At 40.4% G+C, this 24,318-nt stretch overlaps 1 protein-coding gene and 1 long non-coding RNA gene across 4 annotated transcripts in view; one reads left to right on the plus strand and one right to left on the minus strand.

Moving 5' to 3' along the window:
• The window catches only part of LOC105027542, a 29,151-nt gene extending 12,474 nt beyond the window's left edge, over nucleotides 1-16,677 (plus strand). For both annotated transcript variants that reach the window (XR_829301.3, XR_002196659.2), the window contains 2 exons: nucleotides 14,866-15,003; nucleotides 15,173-16,677. This is a non-coding gene — a long non-coding RNA (uncharacterized LOC105027542). The remainder of the gene's footprint in view (nucleotides 1-14,865; nucleotides 15,004-15,172) is intronic.
• On the minus strand, nucleotides 71-9,789 carry pitx2 (paired-like homeodomain 2). Of its 2 annotated transcripts, XM_010899672.3 has the most exons (4): nucleotides 9,431-9,789; nucleotides 7,257-7,325; nucleotides 2,363-2,565; nucleotides 71-1,241 (listed from the first exon to the last, which is right to left on the minus strand). In XM_010899672.3, the coding sequence occupies exons 2-4, from the start codon at nucleotides 7,300-7,302 to the stop codon at nucleotides 678-680; spliced, it is 813 nt and encodes a 270-aa protein (XP_010897974.1). In that variant the 5' UTR covers nucleotides 7,303-7,325; nucleotides 9,431-9,789; the 3' UTR covers nucleotides 71-677. The 2 variants fall into 2 exon arrangements, with proteins under 2 accessions (XP_010897974.1, XP_010897967.2); XM_010899665.4 differs by lacking the exons at nucleotides 7,257-7,325; nucleotides 9,431-9,789 and adding an exon at nucleotides 3,270-3,851.
• Nucleotides 16,678-24,318: the final 7,641 nt, after the last annotated feature.

Here is a 24,318-nt window from a genome sequence, read left to right on the forward strand (position 1 = left end):
AACTAACATTAACACTCCGATCCGCACAAAAATACTCAACAAAACGTTTTGAACAATATATTTACTTCCATTAAATAAAACACAATAGTTTATTTTTTTATGTTGAAAAAAAAAGAAAAAAAAGAACCAAACAAAATTCCGTACCAAATAGTAGGCCTATACACAAAGCAAAACCAATTTCATTTCTCAGGAACATTTGATGCGTCAGGATTGCTACTCTAAATCGATATTCACACAGACATTTAATAATAAATTTATAATATGTTAGAAACACACAACTGGTGTGTTTAGTATGTACATTCCTTTGTTTGCAAGCAAAACATTATTCCTTTAGGGGTTTCCACATGCTTTGATAAATTGAACCTTGAGAAGAGCCAAGAGCAGTTGCCTTAATAAACTGGAGATGATATTTAGATATGTATATATACAACCTTTCACCAATTAACGGCCAAAATTAAAAACTTTAAAATAAACAAGCTTCGAAAATAAGGTATCCTAAATTCTGCACTCGCCGGTGAAGAACAAAATACTCATTAGGAAAAATGCCTAATTACTTCCGTTTAAGTGTGAAACTCCATGAGTTTTGCTCCTTTCAGTGGTTTTGTCTTCTAGTGCCCTTTTGAAAAAGAAAAAAGTAGTCTCTCGTTCCTGTTACTGGGGTGACCTATTTTCAGGTACTAGACTGGTCTATCCACGGCATACTGGCAAGCGCTCAGATTTGAGCCCGGATTCTGAACACTACTGTATCCAAAACTTGAGTGTTGCTTTGCTTTCAGTCTCAGACTGGCCAGACTGGAGTTGCAAGTGTCCCTGTACACATAAGGAGGGGTCGGTGGTGCGTAGGGGCAGGTTGGCGTGGGAACTCCCGAATTCAGAGAGGGGTTGCTGAGGTTGTTCAAGTTATTGAGGCTGTTGAGGCTTGAACCCGGCACGCCAGTGACCGCGGACGGCACCATACTTGAAGTCATGCTCATTGAAGAAATCGAGTTCGGCGGGGAGAACATTGTCTGCGACGACAAAGGGTTGACGTTCATTGAATTAAAAAAAGGGAAACTTTTGGTTGACAGGGAGGCCGACGTAAGCCCTTTGGCGGCCCAGTTGTTGTATGTGTAGCTGGGGTACATGTCGTCGTAGGGCTGCATAAGTCCATTAAACTGAGGACCGAAGCCATTCTTGCATAGCTCGGCTTGTTGGTTCCTTTCCCTCTTCCTCCATTTGGCTCTCCGGTTCTTGAACCACACCTAGAACAAATTAAAAGACTAGTTGAGAATGATATGATTAAGTAAAGGTTATTAATGCATACGCTATATTTTATAGCTAACGGAACCGCAGGTTTTCAACGACTCTGGCTATAGGTTGTGATTATCTTAAGTGTAATTGATGAGTAGCATAGTTGGTCTGTAGAAAACCAGATTTAGTATACATTCATGTGTTGCCTTCAAATGTGTCTTAAATCAAAATCAGACATACAGTTGTAAATCCATTAGCTAAACCATTATACAAAGAAATATGTTTACACAGGCCATATCTAAAGGAGTTGTTCTAAAACGTTTTTAAAACAAATTAATTACATCAACAACACACAAAAAATTAGCAAAAATTCCAAGCTGCATACCATCATATGTCTACAGGCACAAGGACTGACAACAACCTCAGACGATTTCAATGGAATCCCAATACACATTCAGCGTCCCTATCTGCCGTTAATGAAGATGTGTATTCCTCCATAGGCGCGAGACAAACACGTTAGTGACCTTATATATACAACATGAGAATGACCAAGGCAAAATACAAGCTTTGCACCTCTTTCACGCCGACGTTGTAACAGGGTTGTTATCTGTCAGCGGCTTTGTCAACAGTTCTAACTGCTAACAGCGTCATTAGCCTTTAATTATTTTTCTAAAACATCTAACACCAACGCAAATATTTAGTTATTAGCAATGTCCGATATCTAACGCTAGACCACAGGGAATTTTTGTAAATATGCGAAGATGTTATAGTTCCACCATTTACCCTTTTCTACATCTGTTATAGGCTGTTTAAACGCACTGTTTCAATATAGGCTAAGCCATGTAACGGTATTTTGGGAGTTATTTATTTCGTCATATATAGAATTTTATTAATTTAGTTATATATAGGTCAATATATACAATATATATATATATATATTTATAAAAGTGTTTAATGTTTACAATTTAGTAAGGTCTTTATTAATGCCAACTTAAGACGAAGAAAAAAATTGCCGCGGGTAAATACGCGTGAGTAAATGATGTGCCTAATAAATTTTGTTCTCCAAACGGGTGGCACAAATCACCCGCAAAGGAACACATGAACGGTCATTGTTAATTCCCAAGGGCCTTACCCTGACACGGGCCTCCGTGAGGTTGGTCCACACCGCTATCTCCTCTCTGGTAGACATGTCCGGATAGCGATTCCGTTGGAACGTGGCCTCCAGTTCCTGTAGCTGCTGGCTTGTGAAGTGAGTCCTCTGTCGCCGCTGCCGCTTCTTTTTTGAAGGGTCATCTGAAGAGTCGTCATTTTTGCTCTGGCCCTTTGAGTCTTTCTCTGTGGAGAGGGCACACAAACACATCAGGCGCCTGGTATGCTAGATTATATTATCATTGTGGAACTTTAACCCATTTTAAATATATTTTTAATGAAATGTTGAAGTAATAATAATAATAATAACTAGTAGGCCAATATATATTTTTGATACACGATTTAGCCAAATATAAAATCGACATTGGCATTTTGAAGCAGATACATGAGAAGGTAACATCAAACATGACTGCAAAACCACTGCAATATGAAATGTATTTTGATTTACTTGCACAATGTTGCCTACGGTAATTATGTTAATAAAGTATATCTATTTCGTAATTATTCACACGAACACTTGACCGTACATTTTTTTAAATGGTTATTAAAACTAGTGAAATTACAAAGGTATGCGTAAAGACATGAAACTCTGTGACAACCACTAGAGTAAACCGGTGTAATCAAAGTAGAGCGCTCAGTTTTCTGACACTTACGAACACAAACACATTTCTGGAACAATCAAAATATATTCATAGTCAATCAGAATGAGATCTCCCGTTTGCCGGATGTGCCCAATGACTATTTGCATGCATGAAATAATAACTTCCCCGGTCGCAAACTGCCTTTGTTGAAAGAGGCTGTAGGGAGCCATCTTTTGTTTCTATCAACAGAAAAACGACATCCCTGAAAGCCATCCACAGACAGTAGTCTGCACCAACAATGATTCTTACCCACGGATTCCGGACTAGAGGTGTCCGATACTGTGTGAACCTCTAACCGATGTTTGGAGTCCACAGACCGCTGCAACGGCTGCAGACTAGAGGCCATTGCCAGTGCCGTGTGGTGCGTGGAAGAGAGTTTAGTCCCGGTTTGGTGGTGGTGGTGGTGGTGGTGATGGTCTGAATTCAATGGATCCTTCATAGAGTTCATATGGCTAGGAAAGCGCAGGACTCTGTCAGAGGCGGATTAAGTTCCCTCAGTGCAAGCAAAAAAATAGAGGCGTCCGACGGATATGGGAAAGGGGGAATCAGTGGTGTCAAGATTTACAGCAACGCGTCTCCTCTCACAAATTACAGTAAAAAAAAAAAAAACTTTATTTAAACGACTTAAAATGTCTTTAGAATAAACAAAGCATAATTTGCGTCTGTTGAAAGAAATACACCGTTTTGACTGAAGCATAGACAAATAGATATATTGGACTGATACTGCTAGCTGCGCGGAGTATCAGAGTGACAAGGACAGGTAGGTGATATTAGATCCAGAGCCATACACACACTACGCCGCTTGCTCTTCATTTCAGCTGTTCGCTGCGCCCTGGCTGTCCTACTCTGCCTCTCCTACGCATTTGACGTCAGCGAGAGCCCTCCCATTTTCTGACCATCAAATGTAGAAATGAAGGTTTTCCCAGCCAACCCGTGCAGGGGGAAATAAGAGATGTCCACCAATGTGTTTGTGCGGGGTACAATGCTTATTTTCTTTCCAAATAAAATCATGTAGGGAGACCGGACGCACGGCGCTACGTACCCAAGACGCACCAAATGCCCGTTTTGCAAACCCAGAAAGACAAAAAACAAGACTATACTTTCTTTCCATTAAAAGTCTATTAATAGGCTACAAAACACCATTATTAACACCAATCTCGCGTCGTGTTCATACTCTGAGACATGTTAATAGCCATTGTAATCTTATCAAAGTATGGTAATCATATCTTTAAATCAAATTAATCAAACAGCAGGTCATTGAGCATTCATTTCGTCAAACTTGCCCAGCCAATGTATTGTGTTTTGCTTATCTTCCCATTGAAAAAGCAAGGAAATAAAGAGCACCTGATCCACTGACATTCGAATCAGTCATCTATGAGCAATGCGCCAAAGAGCTGCGGGCGGCCAGTTCAATGAACTAAAATTGAATTTTTGTAAGCTGCTGCACATCCGAGCATATCAAATAAATGACCAGCCAAATCAACCACACCAGAAGTCAAGTGACACAAGCTTGTGACACGTTTAGAATAATAAAACAATAAATTCAAGGGCCTTGGTCATAATTTACCATTCCATTCTATCTGCTCAAAATGAGCATTTTATCTCGGTGCTTAACAGCGCGTTTGGACCTCTCAGCGGTTCTTAGGGAGTACACCTTGTAGTGGTTTTTAATCTGATAAGACTCTCATTTGCCTAAGAATTTAGAATAAGGACTTTTATTGACTTCGAGCTGATTTACCATTGAATTCGTTAATTCCCTCAAGATCATGACACGTAATCGGAAAGTAAACATATATCCAGTATGCAAGCAGATAAATGTCCATATGTATAGGGATATCTTCTATAACGGCCAAATGAAAGGAGTCCTGTGTGGCTCATAGCATGACTCTTGCAACGCCAGGTTTGTGGGTTTGATTCGGGGGAGGGGGTGGTGGGGGGGGTATGGGGTATGGTTTATGAGAAAGTTTGAAAATGCTGTAAGATGCTCTGGATAAAAGACTGTGCTAAATTATTTTTATATGTACTATGGCTTTATTAGTCCAGTGGTATGAAAACAGCGCTACATTTTCCACTCAAATGAAATTAATATGCAACACAATGTAGAACATGATCATGATAGAATAACCATGTCAACACATTTTAGTAGATAAAATGTATTAATATACGAATGCATTATTAATAAAAAATTTAAGAATAATGAATACACTTATAGAGTAAATAAGTTGCATAGTTCGCAAAAATAATGTAAAATGCTGAATGTATGCATCACATTGTCTCCCTATTGTTGTGGATATCAACGCGAGCACTTCAAAAACGTCATTGTGCTTATCCAGTCAAAGTCCTTGATATACACCTCATTTGCAGTCTGGTGGGAAAGTCGTCCGCGAACCATGCATCGAAGAAGAGCTGTTAAAACCACGGGAATGGATATTCCTCCATCCTCCCTTAGATAGCTAAAAAAAATAAACTGCCGGATTGCCTTTACCCACCTGACCCCACAGTACACACGTAGCCATCCGATGACATATGCGCGTATTGAACGAATGTCTGCATTAAGCCAGCATTTCTTCAGTTTAGGTTAATATTCGTATGCGCCTTTGTCAAGCATCTCTCAGGTTGATTTTAATTGTTAACACCCCCCATGAGCCAATCAGAGGATAGGTTTATCACAGGTAATTTGGTGCTATACGGTCCTATATGTTGCGACCTTACTAAGCAGTCACCTGTATTCTGCTTGTTGGCGAAGATTTTGTAAACAATTTAGCTGCTAAAAGTATACAAAATGACTGAATGATATTACAGTTATAAAAACATGTTCATGGCCTAGCAGTTTATATGCAAGCCAGATAAATGTTGATTGCTCAATTTTATTTTTTGTAAGTAATACCCGACTTGAAGTGGATTATCGGTTTCCTCTTCATTTTTACCTTCAGAATGCTTTATCTCTGTTCAGCGGATTACCGTGCGCTATACACTGTAGAGGGCCATTAATTAGCAATTCAGTCAATATTTTAGGGAGACGACGTGGCTTTTTACATAGGATTACGAGGACATCAGATTCCTCCATTAGTATATTCCTACTCACGAATAAGCTTTCATTATACATTTAGTTTTCCCAGGAGTAAATCTAACAAGACCTGCATATATTAAGCCTCGTGTAAAACAGTTGAAAAGGGATCGCCAGCAATAATCAGGTGCCTCGAGTGTCTCTTACCTCCGGTGCATACGTTTAAACGGCTCGTTGGCTCATCACTGCAATACCTCAAATAATTATTTTTCTGTTTATCTTATTATTGTTAATCAATGATTGATCACAACGACGTCTTTGCTCATTTGTTGCTTTGGAGCAAAGTATAGACTCACTGGTTGATTAATGTTTGTCCGTTGATTAGATCCAATATAGCAGTAATGGAAATAAAATGAGCAAAATTAAGTGTTGCCTAACTGGTAATTCCTTTAGCATTTAAACAAAATTCGTTTTGCTATCCCCTGACTGAACTATTAAAAAAATAAACTACTATTATATCGACATGGCCCGACAGGTCCAGTCTAAATGAATGTTTATGCATTAGAACATTGGTACAGTTTCATGTGACTAATTGTGTCTATGCGTTTTAAATGCTTCATCCTATTTTGACATAACAGCTGTGTGCCATAGTTTCCTGCTAGATGTGATAGCGCATTAATATCAACACGCGTGCGTGTATCCATGTAGTTTTATTCGAACTCTAAAATTCCCTTGTAGCAGAGCCAATAAAGAGACCAAGGGCCGGCTATAGACTACATGATGCGTCAGATGAAGAAGACAAAATGACACCGAACGAGTCCACAGTGTCGCGTGTCATTTGTAACCCCTGGCAGCTTAACAAAAGCTTGGTGTATGATGAATTGATGGTTAGGCCTTTCCTTATCCTCCCTTTCCTGTGCCGTATTAATTCAAATCCGTACACAACCACTAGGTGCCACTGTAAGCCAACCTTTCACGGACAAACGACCTGGCTGATACACCTATATAGGCCTAGGCAGGTCTCTGACATTTTAGGAACGACGGAGAGTATGTGTCAAAAAGTGAAAAATAAAAAGAGAAATGTATAGTATTTCCTGCTATGCAACCGAACCCAAACATAACAGTATTCCGTTATAATCTTATAATCTGTTTTCACCAGCGCACGGGCGAAACGTGAGTTTCCTGCTGAAGTGTGATGATGGTGTGTCAAGAGTTTCTAAATGGCTTACCTATTTGTGCACAAGTTGACGCAAGTTTGCGGCAGTGGGAGTCCATAATCGCAATTATGGAAACGGATTCTGGAAAAGAAAGGGACTGGATTTAGTATGGAAATTCTGCAAAACGTGTGTTGTATATTAATTCTCAATCAAGACATTACTTCACAGAGCCAAACAGAATGTTGACCTATTTGTTATAATTTTTTTAAAACCACTCTGTTTCCTCACGTTTCCTTTAACGTCCAACTTCTACAGGCCTATGTCTAATATGTTTTCAATCCATAACATTGGCTGCTCTTCGAGGTGAGCTGCATGCAGTCCCAAAAAACACAACCGAGCAGCGGTGCCGTGTGCCCTGTCGCGAGTTTGCAGTTTGTGCCAGGCGGCATGGCGCTGTTTGGAGCGCTGGAAGTTGAGTGATTCAGCAAGTAAAATCACGGGATTAGTCCCTGATTGAGTTGTCTGTCTATGGCATATTAAAAAATTAATTATCACAGCTCTATACTAACTCGATATGAAGTAACACAGATGGGATTTTATTAGTCCAGGCTTCCAACTGTTTACTTATGATAATTTAAAAAGGAATAATTTGCATGCAATCACGCTGTTAACCGTTTTCCCCATTCATCTTCTTTTATACGCGCCCGCCCAGCACGGATATGGACCCTGCTCAACTGCTTTATAACTGCCCCTACTTCCAAGATTTTCGTCGAAAGGGGTGATAAATTGAGGTTAGGTTTTACATACGTGTACCTGGATACACCTGTCCGAGTAAGCTAGAACAGGTTATTGTTCATTTTGAAGTAAACGCGGTACTATGTTGTAATGTCTAAGATAATTGGAAATCCTTCATCTTATCTAATCAGCCATGAAGAGCTTTCTTTGAATATTTCAGAGTCATCCACTGTGGTTTTGGAAATTGCACTGACGGGAAATTGCAATCTCAAATATACAGAAATATCGAACATTTTATGTAGGCCTATCTAATATATATATATATATATATAAAATATATATACTTTCATTTTGCTTTCCTGTTCAATATTTTTGCATTAAAAAATTACAAGGACTTAAAATGGAGCAGTGGCTTTATGGGCCTGTGAGAAAGAAATGTAAGTTCAACTGATTATATTAATTGCATTCATTTTACTTGAAAATATATTACTAATAACCGAGTAATAAATGCATTTGCATATTGTCTTGATTTTGAGAGGTACTATTCTTTAAATTCCAATTAAACCTGCATGCCAATGTGGCAAACATTTGGCCTCCCGCATGGCAAAACATATAGGAAATGACTATGTAAATATTTCATTATGAGAATTACGTAACTTCTAATATGTATTCTAGTAACACAGTATACACTATTTACCTTAATTTACACTATAATTATATATATATATATATATATATATATATATATATATATATATATTTCAAATGTGCTAATAATAACAATAATAATAAACATAATAAGGTCAATTGAAATGTGTGCATTGTAATGCCATGGATATCTAATGAATATAAAACCAAATACTTTGTATCGAATCTATTATGGTTATTACCCTATTGTGAGCTTAAATTATCAGCTTTTAGCCAGCATTTAAATCATTATCCATGTTTCTACGAATTATTTTGAGGGTATTACTATTAATATAAATAGCATCTGGGATATATTTCTTTCAATCAGGGGAATGCCCAGTTTGAGATTTAAAAAGGAATCAGAGAGCAATAGTTATGCAAATGTATGTGGATACAGTCCAGCAGAACACAAGTTATTTTTGGAATTATAATTCAAGATAATTAACAATAGTCAATACTTTGAATGAACCATGAAGACTTCTTTATTTCTTGAGGTTGCACCATTCACTTCAACGCCACGAATTCAACACCATGACAGTCAGTCCAGCCTGTCCGCATATGTTTCAGCATTAATTGGAGACGCTAGACCATGAAGTCCAATCCATTCCATTTCCCATTCAGTGCTAACGATACGTCGTTATCATTCGACGGACTTGTAAGATGAAACCTGCAACGGACTCACTTATCACGTCCCTGATGTTGTGGTACTGATGAAATTCACATCAGACTTTCACAGATTACGCAGAAAATGCTAACGCGAGGTGGAACGAATTCCTTCACTAGCATTAACTCACATCTTGGCAAAGTGTGGCCTCCGTACTTACCGATGTCGAATACACCAACTCTTGTCGCCCTTTCCTGTTTTATTGTTGTCAGGCTAAGAGGTAAATTCCACACCGACGGTTCCGCTTATCACCCTTCAGTTAAGAACCGGAGACACCGAACTTCCAAGTCCAAATACTAAAGTTGCAGTCCGTTTCCCGAAGGAAAAAAAGCACCCAACGCAATAGATATCTTCACCGACTTTCAGATCAAAACGCGATGCCACGTATGATTTTTAATCATTTAACGCATATAACCAGCTACACTGCGATTATAAATGGCAATGCGGATGCTGTCACTTCAGTAGGTCATTCGCTCTCCTTGGATCGTCCTCAGCCTCAACAACTTTTTTCTGCAGACAGACACTACAAGAGTGGCGCATTTTTTCTTTCTCTCTGGAGCTTTGAGACAGAGCGCGTGGGTGTGTGTCTGCGAGAGTGTTTGAGTGTCTCAGTGGGTGTGTTTACGTGATTGTGTAGTTAAAGACAGTGTCAACTTAGAAACGCTCAATTTACAACAACAATTCAACAAATAAAAATAAACGAAATGTATTAGGATTGAAATGAACACATTAATACGTATAGGCCTACCCTTTGTATTACCTTGTTTTAGGCTACACTAGGCTAATTATGAACATATAAGAAATTGAGAATAATTTCAAGTATACATAATCAAATAGAGATACATATTTTCCTACTCAATAATTTCCATATAAAATAAAAGTTATATCTCTTTGTAAGATTAGAGCATTTGAAGCATATATTTATATTTGTTCACAGTGCTACTTTGACTTTTTACAGAAACCACTCTCAAACTCTATATATTTAACAATTCAGTACATTTACTTCAGCAAAACAAATATAAACTATTTTAATACAGTTTAAATCATGATTTTAAAAGAACAGCCGTTTAAAGTGGCAGCATCGGTGTGGAAATCGGAAATTCTTATGTACATTTCAAACAATCTATTTGAAAGTTTTACGTGAATACGTATTGCAATACATTTTTGTTTTTTCTTTAACTGAAGTAAAATATATAGAAACCTAGTTAATAGGCCTGAATAGACACATTTGTTTTGGGTTAGACATCTTTAATTCTCTGCAGAACCGAACAGCTGGCTGAGATGCAAATCCTTTTTATAGATCCGTAAGATACAGACTGATTTTCTATTCGCATCTTAAATGAGCCAAGCAGACTGGACGTAGCCTAGGCCTACATTTCATGTGCCTAATCCTTCTTTTACATTTTTAGTCATACTCTCGTTAAACAAGTAATTAATGCACACAACCACATGGGAATTTCGCGGCAACGAGGCATTAAAGCGAAACATGCACACGACAAAGACCTGTATATCTTATGGCTTTTCAAAATTGCCCCTTTAATTTAGTGACGCGGGCAGAATACCATAACGTATACCATTTGGAAACCTTTCCCAACAGGTAGGCCTACGGCCTTACCATTCGACGTGCATGCCTAATGGAATATTGTAAGTATGATTATACGGAAGCTATTATTTGCGTTTTCTAAGGCGTCTGAGCTGCGTGATGACAACGCAATCGGATTTGGTTTATTTTATCTGCGGATACAGGGAATCCATTAGCCTTTTTATGAGAGCTGCAACAGTGATTTTCTCTACGTCCAGTCACAGGCCCCAAAATATTTCTACTTACATTTGAAGCACATTCGTAGGCCAGTATGTATTAAGCCTGTAATGCATAATTGATAAGGAGAAACATTTTCTTGTTCTGCGACGCCCCATGTTAATATAAGGTCACTCAATTTTCTAAAGATGACCTATACGCACCCATTCCATTTGATATGCGTTTACAGCAAACGCGCATGACTTCAAAATCCCCCAACACTGTTATCAAATATCAACCTGGCATGCATCCGTTTGGTTCAGCGCGGTCAACTCCGCCTGTCATTAAATGAGTGAAAAGGCGGCGACTTGAGAGGCACTGTTCTACTGTGCTTACCTTCATCTGGAGAATAAAAAAAAGCGTCTGCCTCTCTTTCTCGCGAGGAAATGTGCAAAGGAATGCCTGAAGTTCAGTAAAGGCTGCTGCTGGCGCTATGAAATCTTTTGCCTCAGGGGCAAACCGGCGGCTTCTTTTCATTTCAAGCACTTATCGATTCGCTGTTGTCATCTTTGGTGACGCAGAAGGACACTTGAAAGAATTTCTGATGGGGCTGTGATGTGCGAATGGAGGTGACCTGACCAAGGGCGCTCTCCTGATTCCTAACGAGCACATCAACCACTTCGCACACATTGAACCGCTGACAGCAATAGGCCCAGTTGGACATTTCAACTTTTACTTGAGCATACTCTGAAACTTTTAGACATGCTATCCATTTCATATCCTTATTCACTATACTATATATATAGTGAATACTATATATACTATATATATTTTTTTGGGGGGGGGATTTATTAATGCAGCAGTTACATTTGATATGTATGCATGTTATATAACATATCAAATGTAACTGCTGCATTAATAAATTCCAAAAGAATAATCACAATAACAATTTCAATGCAAATTTTAGTTTGCAAAAAAAACTTTCACTTTCTAATGTGAGACACTTCTCTTTGGAATGGGCCTGTATAGAAGACATCTATCATCATTTTCCTAAATTGTTTTGTTTTATGTTAGATTAGTAAACACTATATTGATTAAGTACCAGAACAGGACGGATGTTTCTATTGCCCAACACCTAGATTGTTCAGGATGGAGGATGGAGTGTGTAGGGTCTGGAGAAATTACTGTGTTAGTATAATACTTTTTTTTTTACAGATATTTCATCACATATCTCTGATCATATAACCAGTCACCTGTACTAGTAAAACATGCACCAACCGCACTGAATGGTGTCGAGATATACTTTAGTATACTTTGCAATTAATCACACATTTCTCTGTATTTACTTCTAAAGTGTTATTAATATTACATCCCTGACACAATATGTTATAGGAAGCATATTTCAAGACTTTATTTCTCCTGACATGTAGGATAAATATTTTGGCATAACTAATTCTTTTTCTTGCTCCAGTTTCGAGTCATTAAAGTCGAATCCAGCGTAGACCATGAGGAATCAATTACAGCATAGTTAAATCGTAATGAAAATGCCCCAAAGCAGCAAATGCTTCTCAAAGTGAATACCTCTATCCTCAATGAAATCTCTACATCACCACTGTCAATAGGTTCCATTCCAGACTGACATAAACATTCTCATGCCACATGAACAGTGAACCAATCCCAGTGGTTCTCAAACCTTTCCGAGGACAACCGGCCATTTGTATGTACTTGCTCTATTCATGAGCCAGCACATGTGATTTATATTGGTAACAAAACATCAAGCCCTTGAGTAGGTGAATCAGGCTAGCTAGGTTGAAGCTATAACACCATTGCGAAATGTCTGGGGGTCCCCAGGGAATGGTTTAAGAACCACTGATTGTAGACTACACACAAGGACACCACATGGTCTATTATCAATCTATCTTGCAGCTTTAAATCTCTCTTTTGGTGTAAGGGTTTGGTAATGTGGACGTGAAGTCGATTACTCGGGAGTCTGCCCGAGGAACTGGGGCGACTCCTTTTCTGCGTCTGCCTTCAAAACCACAAGCGATTGTCGCCTAACGTTATGTCTGGCCGGCGCTCTGTGGCCATGTAATAAAGTTTGGAGTCAGATTGGTGTTTCCAAAGCCACAAATCTTTAAACAAATCAGTTTATGTACTGCTAATATGTTAGACAGAAATGAATGGCTTGGAAGTCACACCAAGTCACCGTTATGGTGGGGGTAACTCCTGTACGATGGCTGCATTAGAGTGAGGGGAAGGAGGCAGGGACAGAAAAAGAGAACGAAAAGGACTGTGGGAGGGAGGGACAGAGGGAGAGAAAGGAGCTAGCTAGAGATCAGACACTCACTACTATCAACCCCTTCAGCGGGGGAAAAAAAGCCCTGTGTATTTCAATTGGCCCAGCAGTATTCTAAGTCACATTAATAACAAAAAGCTGCCTGTATATTAACCAAATTAAAAGGATGACTCTTGGATAGCTCTTGAGCTCGTTGAACGGCTTTCCTCCTGATCCTTATTATATCCAGGCTGTGTCACAACACCGAATGGGAAAGATGCGGCACCCCAGTAGACGAGGCTACGTTGTAGGCTAATACCCAGTCCAGCTAAACAGGAGTCTGCGGTCTGAATTTAATAGAGCCAACCCATGTGATGACTTGTATGGTTGCCTGCACTCCCTCCTGCCTACCAACTAATGCAGTGTGTATTTAAAAAGCACTCAGCTGTTTGCCTGCCCTGTCTTCTTTGTAATTATTCTGGCCTTGAGTTACCAAAGAAAATGCATCGCTGATGTCGCGGTGGTTCTGGCCTTTGACCGCCTCCAATAAAAATCTCATATATTAAAATGGCATCCAATGAGAGAGGATTTGTTTGAATTAAACTTGAGCTTGCGTTGACATGTAAACACATTAGTTGCTGTAATTTTTTGGTTAGTTTTAGCGGGCAGGCCTGTAGAGTCCGACGTGACGTCAGTGGAGCTCAGTTAAAAGGTTCCAAAGAATAGCAGAGAAGCCCGACTAGAACATTGCTTGGAACGCAGGGCGACTGCTTAATACAAGCTCCACAATCCTGCTAATCAACCTTTTAGCACAAGTGCTACAATCCCGCTAATCACATACCGAAGTCACTGCAGCGTGCCGATCTTAATCACAGATGCACGGGGACCAATACATTGCTCAAGTAGTTCGCTGATCAATTCCATGACAAAAATCAATGGCGAACTGCCACTAATCTGCCAAAGGGGAAATCGGCCCGAGAATGAAATTGGGGTTATAAAATGACCATGATGCTTCCATCTCGCCAATAACATGTAAACCTGAGCAGCTACACACCAACTCCTCTGACCTTGTACCTCAGGTGGATTGCTGGGTGCAGTAGGAATCAGCTTTAGCCTTAATTGGTCTACTGAGGCAGAAAGAGAAGCGAGTGAGGGAGGGAGGGCGATAAAGATGGCGGGATGTTGAAAATTGATCAAACCTGGCAAGACGGCGGTAGATGCAGACTGGCAGAACGAAAGATGGACAGAGGGCAAGAAAGAAAAGAGAGGCGACCCTCAAAGACCTGAAATCAAAACGTGTAGCGTCCTTGTCATACACATGAAGCTCTTGTCAGCCTTTTGTGATTGAACCACGGTCCTATGAGCTAGATCCGGAACGCATGTCATTTATCTGTCTGCTGGTTAAAAATAAGGGAATTTTTTTTCCTGTTTTATAGCACTACTTCTCTGAAATGACCCTGTGCCTGTGTCTCTGCATACTCAAACCGCTGCACAAATTACCTGGCCACCCGCTGGTCCTCACCGAAGCCACGTAACCTTTTCATAACCTTTTTTCTCTCTGACCCTCTGTGTTGATCTGTAGGTAAACCACGACTTTCCACCAAACAACCGGCCGTCGTCATTAGATTCAATGTATGCACACGTGCAATGAACCACACCGATCAACGTACTGGAGCCTGTAGCCCTTCCTCAGATCAGTCGAAGAGACACTAATGCGTGGGTAAGAAACCGTCAGCTAAAGGTGTGTGTGTGTGTGTGTGTGTGTGTGTGTGTGTGTGTGTGTCTATGGGCGCTAGTGTGTGCAACAATGGGCGAAAGGGGCTCCTAATCCAGTCCCTGTGTGAAACTGTTGACATTTGTGCTTTTTTCCCCTTCATTATGTGACTGAGGCTGTTTTGCGCTGGATTAGCTGCAAATCTCCCGTGCCGCACATTCAGCATGCTACTCGTATTTTAACATCATTAATAATGGATGAAGAGATTGTAATCCGCGAGCAGCAGTGGCAGGACACTAGGAAATGGAGGACAGAGGAGAGGTTCGGAGTCACAGCCTTTCATCCCCAACACCGGTCTGAATCATTGATAAACTGATAACATTCCCAATTATCTTCGTCCAATTGTAATATCCAATCTCCCAACAGTGACATTGTCTGGGATGTAATTTGCCTGGAACTCACAAAGGTTTTGTGGCATTTAACCAAATGCCAGTGAGAGGAAGGGAAAAATAGATTGGGGGGGGGGGTTGGACGTCTCCGCGGTGCACAGCCTGGTGTCTTCCATTGATTGTGTTTACTCGAGCTTCTCATTGCCGACCATTACGCAAGACTAAGGACACACCCTGCCCTAACAGCAGGATAATGGGATTAGTGTTCAACGTATTCACCATGCCTCCACCGCCTGCACGGCTTCATGTGAACATAATGGAAGATGCAATGTCCGTACAAAGTGGCCGCCTGTCGCACTTATGGAGGTGTGATAGGATACAGTATGTGATTGGAACCACCTCAGGCATTGGTGTCTGAGAATGATTCAGTGTCATTCATTGAGCTGCGTTGTTGTGGCTGATGTTTGTGTCAGGGTCGGTTTGAGGTTAGAATTATTTGTTCACTAATATACTCAGCCTTTCGGGGCTGGTGAGCCTGCTGGCTAGTGGCCCATCTGCACTGGCTACCCACTGAGGGCTCTCCTTTGTGTTGCGGCTGCTGTCTCATTTAGACGACCGTGGGCATCAAAGTGGAGAGGTCGGTAATCCAGAGGAGACTCTCCACAACCAACCACCTTTAGTAATTATGTCACATTCTGCCGTAATGGAATAATTCAACTCAAAGAGAAGAGAAGAGAAAAGGAGAGGAACAGAAGACAGATGCTTTGATCTTTTCCTAAACCTTTTCCCGGAGGAATGGCCATCTGATGAGTTAAAGACACGGCTATTTGAGGATCTGATTCTTCTTTTCACTCCAGTCAGATTGTTATTTTTTCTTTCTTTCTAAATATATATATTTTTTATATTGTTCTTTAAAGTATTTTAAAGGGATTGCTTTTGTAAGGAATATGTTTTAGCTACTTACTGTAACTCTTTTTTATTTTATTTATTTTTGTTGCACAAGATATATTTTTGATTGTTGTTTATTTGTTTTATTGTATTGTAGCTGAGTGTTTGGTCTGGTTATGCCTTTGACCAGGTCACCATTGTAAATGAGAATTGGTTCTCAGTCAGCTTACCTGGTTAAACAAGGCGAAAGTAAAAGAAAAGAAAATAATTAAAATGTATTTAATATGGATGAATGGATTACTTTAAGATGATTACTCAACATTGAATTGTTTAATATTTCTTACACTGTAAAAAGTACTACTACTGTAGTGAAAGTTTTTCGCCTCATTTGTTTGGTTGAATCCTGTTACCCAAAATGATTTGAGTGATCAATGCTAAAGTAATCAAACTATACCACCAACCATATGGCTATCAAAGTATTTAGTCTTAAGAGATTTGGATCTCTTTTGCATAAATTATTAAACCTGTTTACATTTGCTATTATAAAGTGCAAACAGTAAACAACTTTGGCTGTAGTCTTCTTTGGTATGCCTCTACCAGCTTCTCACACCTGGATTTGTGCAGGTTCTCCCATCTCTGCAGAGAAACTATGAAGCTCTGTTAGAGTGGCCATTGTATTGTTGGTCACATCTCTGACCAAAGCCCTTCTTGCTAGGTTACTTAGTTGGGCCGGCGGCCAAATCTAGGAAGAGATTTGATGGTTCCGAAGTTCTTCCATTTCACAGTGATGGAGCCCATGGTGCTCCGGGGAACTTACAAGACTTTAAAATGTTTTTAATAACTTTCCACAGATCTAAATCTCAAAGGTCTTTGGTGAGTTCCTTGGCGTGTGGGCATATCGAAAGACGCATGACTTTTAAAACACGTCCAATCAAATGACATTGCTACAGGTGGACTGCAATCAAGTTCTGAAGATATCTCAATGATGATCAAAGGGTACATGCCCATATCTCATTGTTGGAGAGTCATGGCAATTATTTTGTTTTCTTATGAATTCATGTTTTCTTATGAATTATGTTCATTACAAGTTCATGTGTAAAAGAAAAGGGCACCCAATAATTCAAATGTTCTATTTGTCAACAGAGGACGATTACAAATAGGTAACATAATGTATCATACATTTTGTAAAATAATTGCAAGTAACGTATACTAAAATACCAAGTGTCCCAGATTTATGAATACTACCAACACACCTACTACTGAGACTGAGTTGGACAGGAGCAAGCAAAATCCTTTTCTGGTTGCTAAAATTCTACACAGTTCAGTCACTGCATAGTGTAAGGAATCATTATCTCAAAGTTGCAATGAAATAGCATTAAAATATCAAGTTTAACAAGTTTAACAAGCTTAGTTTGATAATGGACAATGGTGGTTATTCAGTTTCTCTAATCAATTTCCATGCATAGAGAAACCAAATATTCATAACATGTCAATTACAATATGTTCTTTACCCCGCTGGATTGGAGGGAACTGTTTGAATGTGAACTGCTGTAGCTGCAATTCACCTCGCTTTCAAAGGGAGAATACATTTTGCATAGTGATTTTTAACCCCACACATTTCCAAAATGTTCTCCCAATTTAAGGGAGCCAGTCTATACCTTATACATGGTTCACAACCTTGTCTCAACAAAGCAACCCGAACGTAGACCGTGGCACGCGTCCTCTGAAACATTCCCTGCCTGCTTTTAATCATGCCACCTGCCACAGGAGGTTCCCGATTTGCCTTTCCCCTGACCTGTGCGTTGCTTGGCCATCGGACACCAAGCTTCGGGACTCCTGGTCGAAGCTGGCTGTGGCGCAGCTTGCGTCCGGCATTTTAACCCACCATAGCTGAGTTGAGTTGTTGAGCACAGGGCTTTTTTTCTTTAACTTGGGGTAGAGCTACAAGCATTACAGGATGTTGCGTCAGCCTTAGTTGTTAAGAGTTGTGGCCATGGCCGCGTTGATGGTGGGAACGGCTTGTCTTGTTATTGAATGTCTTTTTGCCGGAGCATTTTCGGTAAGATGAATTACACCTGATAGCACCACGGAGATTCTGTAGATGTATCCACGATCATGTATTAAGAACGGGGTTTGAAATTCATGTGGGAACCGCGGTGTGACGGTGCCTGTGCCTGCTGCTATGATCCATGTATGAAAAGGACCCATGATTTGTGTTTTCCGCGATGCACAATATTATCCCGCGCAGCAGCCATGTTTTCGCCAACATGGCTGCTGCTGACCGGGACCTCGTTTGCTGCACCGTTCTTGCTAAACCCTACTTGCTGTCATGTGACAATAGTCTGACAGGCAATAGTCTGTCATGTGACAATAGTCTGACAAGCAATAGTCTGTCATGTGACAATAGTCTGACAAGCAATAGTCTGTCATGTGACAATAGTCTGACAGGCAATAGTCTGTCATGTGACAATAGTCTGACAAGCAATAGTCTGTCATGTGACAATAGTCTGACAGGCAATAGTCTGTCATGTGACAATAGTCTGACAGGCAATAGTCTGTCATGTGACAATAGTCTGACAAGCAATAGTCTGTCATGTGACAATAGTCTGACAGGCAATAGTCTGTCATGTGACAATAGTCTGACAAGCAATAGTCTGTCATGTGACAATAGTCTGACAAGCAATAGTCTGACAAGCAATAGTCTGTCATGTGACAATAGTCTGACAAGCAATAGTCTGACAAGCAATAGTCTGACAAGCAATAGTCTGTCATGTGACAATAGTCTGACAAGCAATAGTCTGACAAGCAATAGTCTGACAAGCAATAGTCTGTCATGTGACAATAGTCTGACAGACAATAGTCTGTCATGTGACAATAGTCTGCACGTTTCTGAAAACCTGGAACCAGCATGCCTTGTAACGAACTGAATGCCTCGATGCCTGATTGCTTTATGGAGCAATCCACAGCCATGCGTGTGCTTTGCAGTCACTACGGTGTCCTGTAGTAGCAATCGTTGTATGCACAGTATTCCAAGGTATCACTCAAACTGCCTGGACTGAAGAGGTTTTATATAAACTACTTTTTAAAAGAGAGTGAGTGGCTAATGGAATAAATCTAACTGTTGTAACAAGTGAATACTGTATGCTTGACAGCGGCTTATATGAACCTTTCAGGTTGTGAATGATTACAATTACAGTGGTATCATACTACTACCGTAGTGAATCTGTCAGGTAAACCTAACAGGATATAATTCTGTGAGTCCAACATTACATTTAAATTTAGCGTTTTTCAAGTTATCTATCACACGCATGGCTGGTCCATATTCAAAATTGTCAGAGAATATCCAGGTTAGTCCATGATCATAAAGGGCTTGTTTCAACCCATCATTCAATGCCAAGTGTTTTCTTTGAAATGTTGTGATTTTACTTTTAAATTGGTACATTTTTCATGCCTTGCAAAAAATAATGAAATACTGGGCGGTCTTGTTAATGGACTGTGGAGAATACACTGACAAATGAAGGTAGGTTGGGCCTAGTCTGGCAGCTTTCACAGCTTTTATTAACAACACCAGAGGAATGTTGGTTTTTCTTGGCACATCAACAGACTTCTCACAAAAGACACAAACGTGCCACTGGAATGTGTCTTATTTTGAGCATGTTCCACTTTAAGTATAACCACCTATATAGATAATCGTGTGTGATCATGTCAATCTTTATTTTCTTTGTTCATGTAAAACCACTATAAAACAAGATTCGGTGAATCCCATTTCTTAGGTCTTTTCCAGGCCCAGACTACATATACTGGTGATTCATAGCCAATTTGAGCTACGGTAGGAATATATGCAAATATGCCTTATTATCATTTATCAGTGGTAGCAGGAAGGAGAATTTCATTACAAAGCATTTGTAAAAGCCGTAAGACGGCAGAATGCTTTTCTGCAAATGCTCTAACATTGGGTACATACAAGTGCTGATCAAAGAACCACAAGATGTACTGTATAGGCTCTCTCTGCCTTGCACATTAACAAGACCCACAATTAGAACAATGCGTTAGCCACCTACAACGATCTCCAGAGCGAGATGAGCACAAGTAGTGAGAGACAGATACACCCTCTAGACTTCTTTTCAGCTTGTATTTGACCGTCACAGTTGCACTTCTAAAACACTGAAGCCTTTCTGCCAATGCACACTTTTGTCCTAAACCACGTTTGACAACTAAATAGCAACTGCCTGTCTCTGCCTGCCTGGCTGTCTGTCTGCCTGTCTTTACCTTCCTGCCTGTATGAATGCCAGTCTCCTGCCTGTCTGTCTGTCTCCTCCTGCCTGTCTGTCTGCCTCTCTGCCTGTCTGTCTGTTCCTCCTGTCTGTCTGTCTGTCTCCTCCTGCCTGTCTGTCTGACTGTCTGTCTGCCTTTCTCTTCCTGTCTGTCTACCTGTCTCCTCCTTTCTGTCTGTCTGTCTGTCTCTCTGTCTGCCTGTCTCTTCCTGTCTGTCTCTATCTGCCTGTCTCCTCCTGCCTTCCTGTCTTTCTGTCTGCCTGTCTCCTCCTGTCTGTCTCTCTGTCTGTCTGAGTCCATGCCTGTCTGTCTGTCTCCTCATGCCTGTCTGTCTGTCTGTCTGCATGCCCGTGGTGCCTTGTTGGAACCAAATCACTGGCTCACTTCTGTTGCCCCACGCAGTCCCTGACATTCCTGTGATGTGTGTGAATTCGGTGGTCTTTACTCTGCCCTCTCTCAGGATGGTTGGCGGTCAGTGGGTTTCCCCTCGTACCTGTCCATGTCCCCCCAGTGGTGCATGCAAAAACATGAATGTCGGTTCTTGTTGTTGCTTGCTATTTTGGGTGTTAGACCGGATAATGTATAAGCGCTCTCAGACCGCTGCTGAAGTAAAAAGGGCTTTATAAAATAAAATAAACTAAATGTGATGGCTTCATGCCAAATTTGATTGGCAATAAAGATATGGCAACTACTAGCAGTCCCTCTGTGTCAGCATTCGTATCATATCGGAGACTCACACGTTGCTAGCTGACCTAATGATACCTTGTTCCTCAGCTGTAGCCACTAAGAAATGATATAGGGAAATAAAGGTGCCCACTTGTCCAATAACATCCTTTCTCTGGCTTGTAGACAATGTTTTTCTTTAACTAGCTAGATACATGAAAAGATTAGATACTGTAGGTTACCTATATCCTCAATTTACAACTGTCCATTGATCTCTATTTCACTTGTATTCCCATTTCTTACTCAAACTTAAATCATTATACTTAATGGCTGGAGACAGCAAGCAATGTCCCCGCCTTTCATTCACACACTGGTATCAATATGTATTGGACTAACAAGCAATATATTGCCGAATAATATCAGGTATTGGACAACATCAGTGTATTCTGCCAAAAATTATGGATGTTCACCCCAGCAGCAACAACAACAACAACAACAACAACAACAACAACAACAACAACAACAAAACACATGAAAAGGACAAGCTTGCAATTACAATTTAAGTAAATAAATAACTGCTCTTCAATCCCCCTCTCTGGCTAACCACAAGCACTGCTACTCATGGGTCGGCTGTACTGGGCTTGTTGAGTTTTTTATCTTCTTTATCATAATAATATTATTATTAAATAACTTTTTTTCTTCTTTTTTTATCTTGGCAATAGTTTTAATGCCGACAGATCCATTTTAAGTAGCGTGTAACACCTGCCCAACCTATTATCATTGCTCTGAATTTTTGATTTTTGTTGTGTACTAACCTTGAACCTTAAAGAATTTTACATCTACTGTCTGCTATAAGGTTTTAGTATCTTTAGTATCTAAGAGAATCAAACACAATGACAGCCAACTGAGATCTTTAAAACCTCGTACTACAGGCATCTTACCACCTGTCTATTCTTGGAGGTTATCAAACTACATCAAAGAGTGGAAAAAACCCATTGCCCATTGCTGTGGCTTGGATAAGCATGAAATGTCATGCAGGCGCATTGCTGTTCCTAGCATTTGAATTTAGTGTTGTGCCATGCATGGCTAAAGCTTCGATGTGTTATTCCATTTATTATTGGCCCTGCTGAAGGCATAGTAAATAATGGTCCAGACAGCTTTGATATGTGAGGTGTCACAATGTAATAAATACATGTGCAATTAGGCTAAGCTTAGGCGTTATTGTAATTTACGTTTACGGCGGGTGTCTGTCTTGTAAATATTGCTTCAAATGAAGTGTTTTTAGAACACAACTTTTGACTGACACACGGCTTGCCACAGAGTTCACGACCCTGGCATGCCCTGCATGATGCAGGATAACGCTGGAGTTTCCATTGTAACTCCACCCTCAACTAGCTTGCTTTCTGCCTTCTTGTCCCTGTGAACACGATTTAGTCTTCCTGTTAGGACTGTAAAGCCTGTAGGTGTTTGTAGAGTCTCTAAAGATGACCTCTGTTGGGCTTTCCTATCTACGCACTCACTATTGACATTTTAATGGGGTTAAGAATGGGAAGTTCACTTTATACACATCATGCCCTTAGAACATGCTGGTTATGATTGCAGTGATACACTCTCTGTCAAACTGTTACAAAGTTATTTTTAGCTTTTAATTTAGCAGAATAAGCATATATTTTCACACCTATATTGTAACATTTATTTAAAAAAATGTCAGTACATTTCTTTTAACAGCTATTTTGATACATTTCATCCATAGAGTGGAAACTTCAAAAAATATACTTGACCTTACCGCACATGTACCATTCAAGTGCAACCTAAGATAGCCACTGATATATAGTTGTTATAAGTGATATAGTTGTTAGAAGAAATAAGTTTGTCATGAGTGATATGGGTGACGGTGACGTCAGACTTTTAACATTGAAACTTTGTTTGTTTCTCAAATGTACCCATGTTGTTGCTTTTAAGTTTAACGACTTCCACCTTTAATATTTCCATTCAAGATCATTTACACACAGCGCCAAAGGTCATGATGGAGATCCACAACAAACACAAGTACAACTCCACAGAGCAATTGTTACAATGTAGATTGTGTCACTATAATTTATAAAAAGTACAATGACTAAATTCATGTTCAGTGTCATCAGGAAAGCACTGTATTTCCTCAGAGCTATATTGGCCCATGGCCTCATCTTTCCATAGTCCTCGCCCCTTGCTTCCTCCCTGGTGAAGCTTCAACAAGACAGTAAATCATACAGCCACGAACCGAATGGGATCCCCGTCTCACGTCCGATACCTTTCACAACAGTTCCCGGCCGGGAATAAGTCACACCGAAGCAATAACTTTGTCACGAACGGGGGGCATTTCTGTGGCCATATAGTGTTCATGTGATCTGAGTGTTAAGACGGAGAAAGCTGAGTACAAAGTTACACCCCCCCCCCCTCCCCACCCCCGCCCATTGGAGGGAAAGCCAGCGAATTGACTTGACCTAAGCTGCCGCTGGACATCTTGCTGCTTTCCATGTCTACGTATCATATCGCATAGCGACGTGTCAGCCAAGGCCGCATGAGCTCTGCGCACATTCCTCCGCTCTTGCGTTGCGATTAATTGCAGGGCTGTCGCGAACGCCGTTTAGCTAACAGGAAACACGTTGGGCCTCAACGCAAAGTCCCCCGTTGTTGATGGATGTCGTTGGAAGTGTTAAACCTCGTCCCAGGTTATTCCCCTTTCCACCTCTCCCTCGCCCGTCCCTGGTGTGATGTGATGACGGGTGTTCGGAGCAATGTCTGAAGACGCTGGCGTTGTGTGATTCCATGGGACACTGGTCTTCCTATGTCCTTCGGACGGCACATGCACGGTATTGTTGCCATACAACAGCAAGTGTTAGAATTTGCTATATCAAATTGTGTACCTTGAAATCAGACTCCCATGAGTCAAATCCAAAAGCTGGAATTATTTGACAGGAAAAGGAGGGGGAGGCTAAAGCCATTGCTCTATAAAAGATAATGGCTTCTTTGATGGATCATTTCAACTACATCATCGCTCCTCCCCATGCATATGACTTCATTTTGCACTGCAGAAGTTTTCAGTCTGTGCATTTTGGCCCCTTGA

The sequence above is a fragment of the Esox lucius genome, chromosome 4, assembly GCF_011004845.1.
Source record: "Esox lucius isolate fEsoLuc1 chromosome 4, fEsoLuc1.pri, whole genome shotgun sequence".
NCBI classification, from domain to species: Eukaryota; Metazoa; Chordata; class Actinopteri; order Esociformes; family Esocidae; genus Esox; species Esox lucius.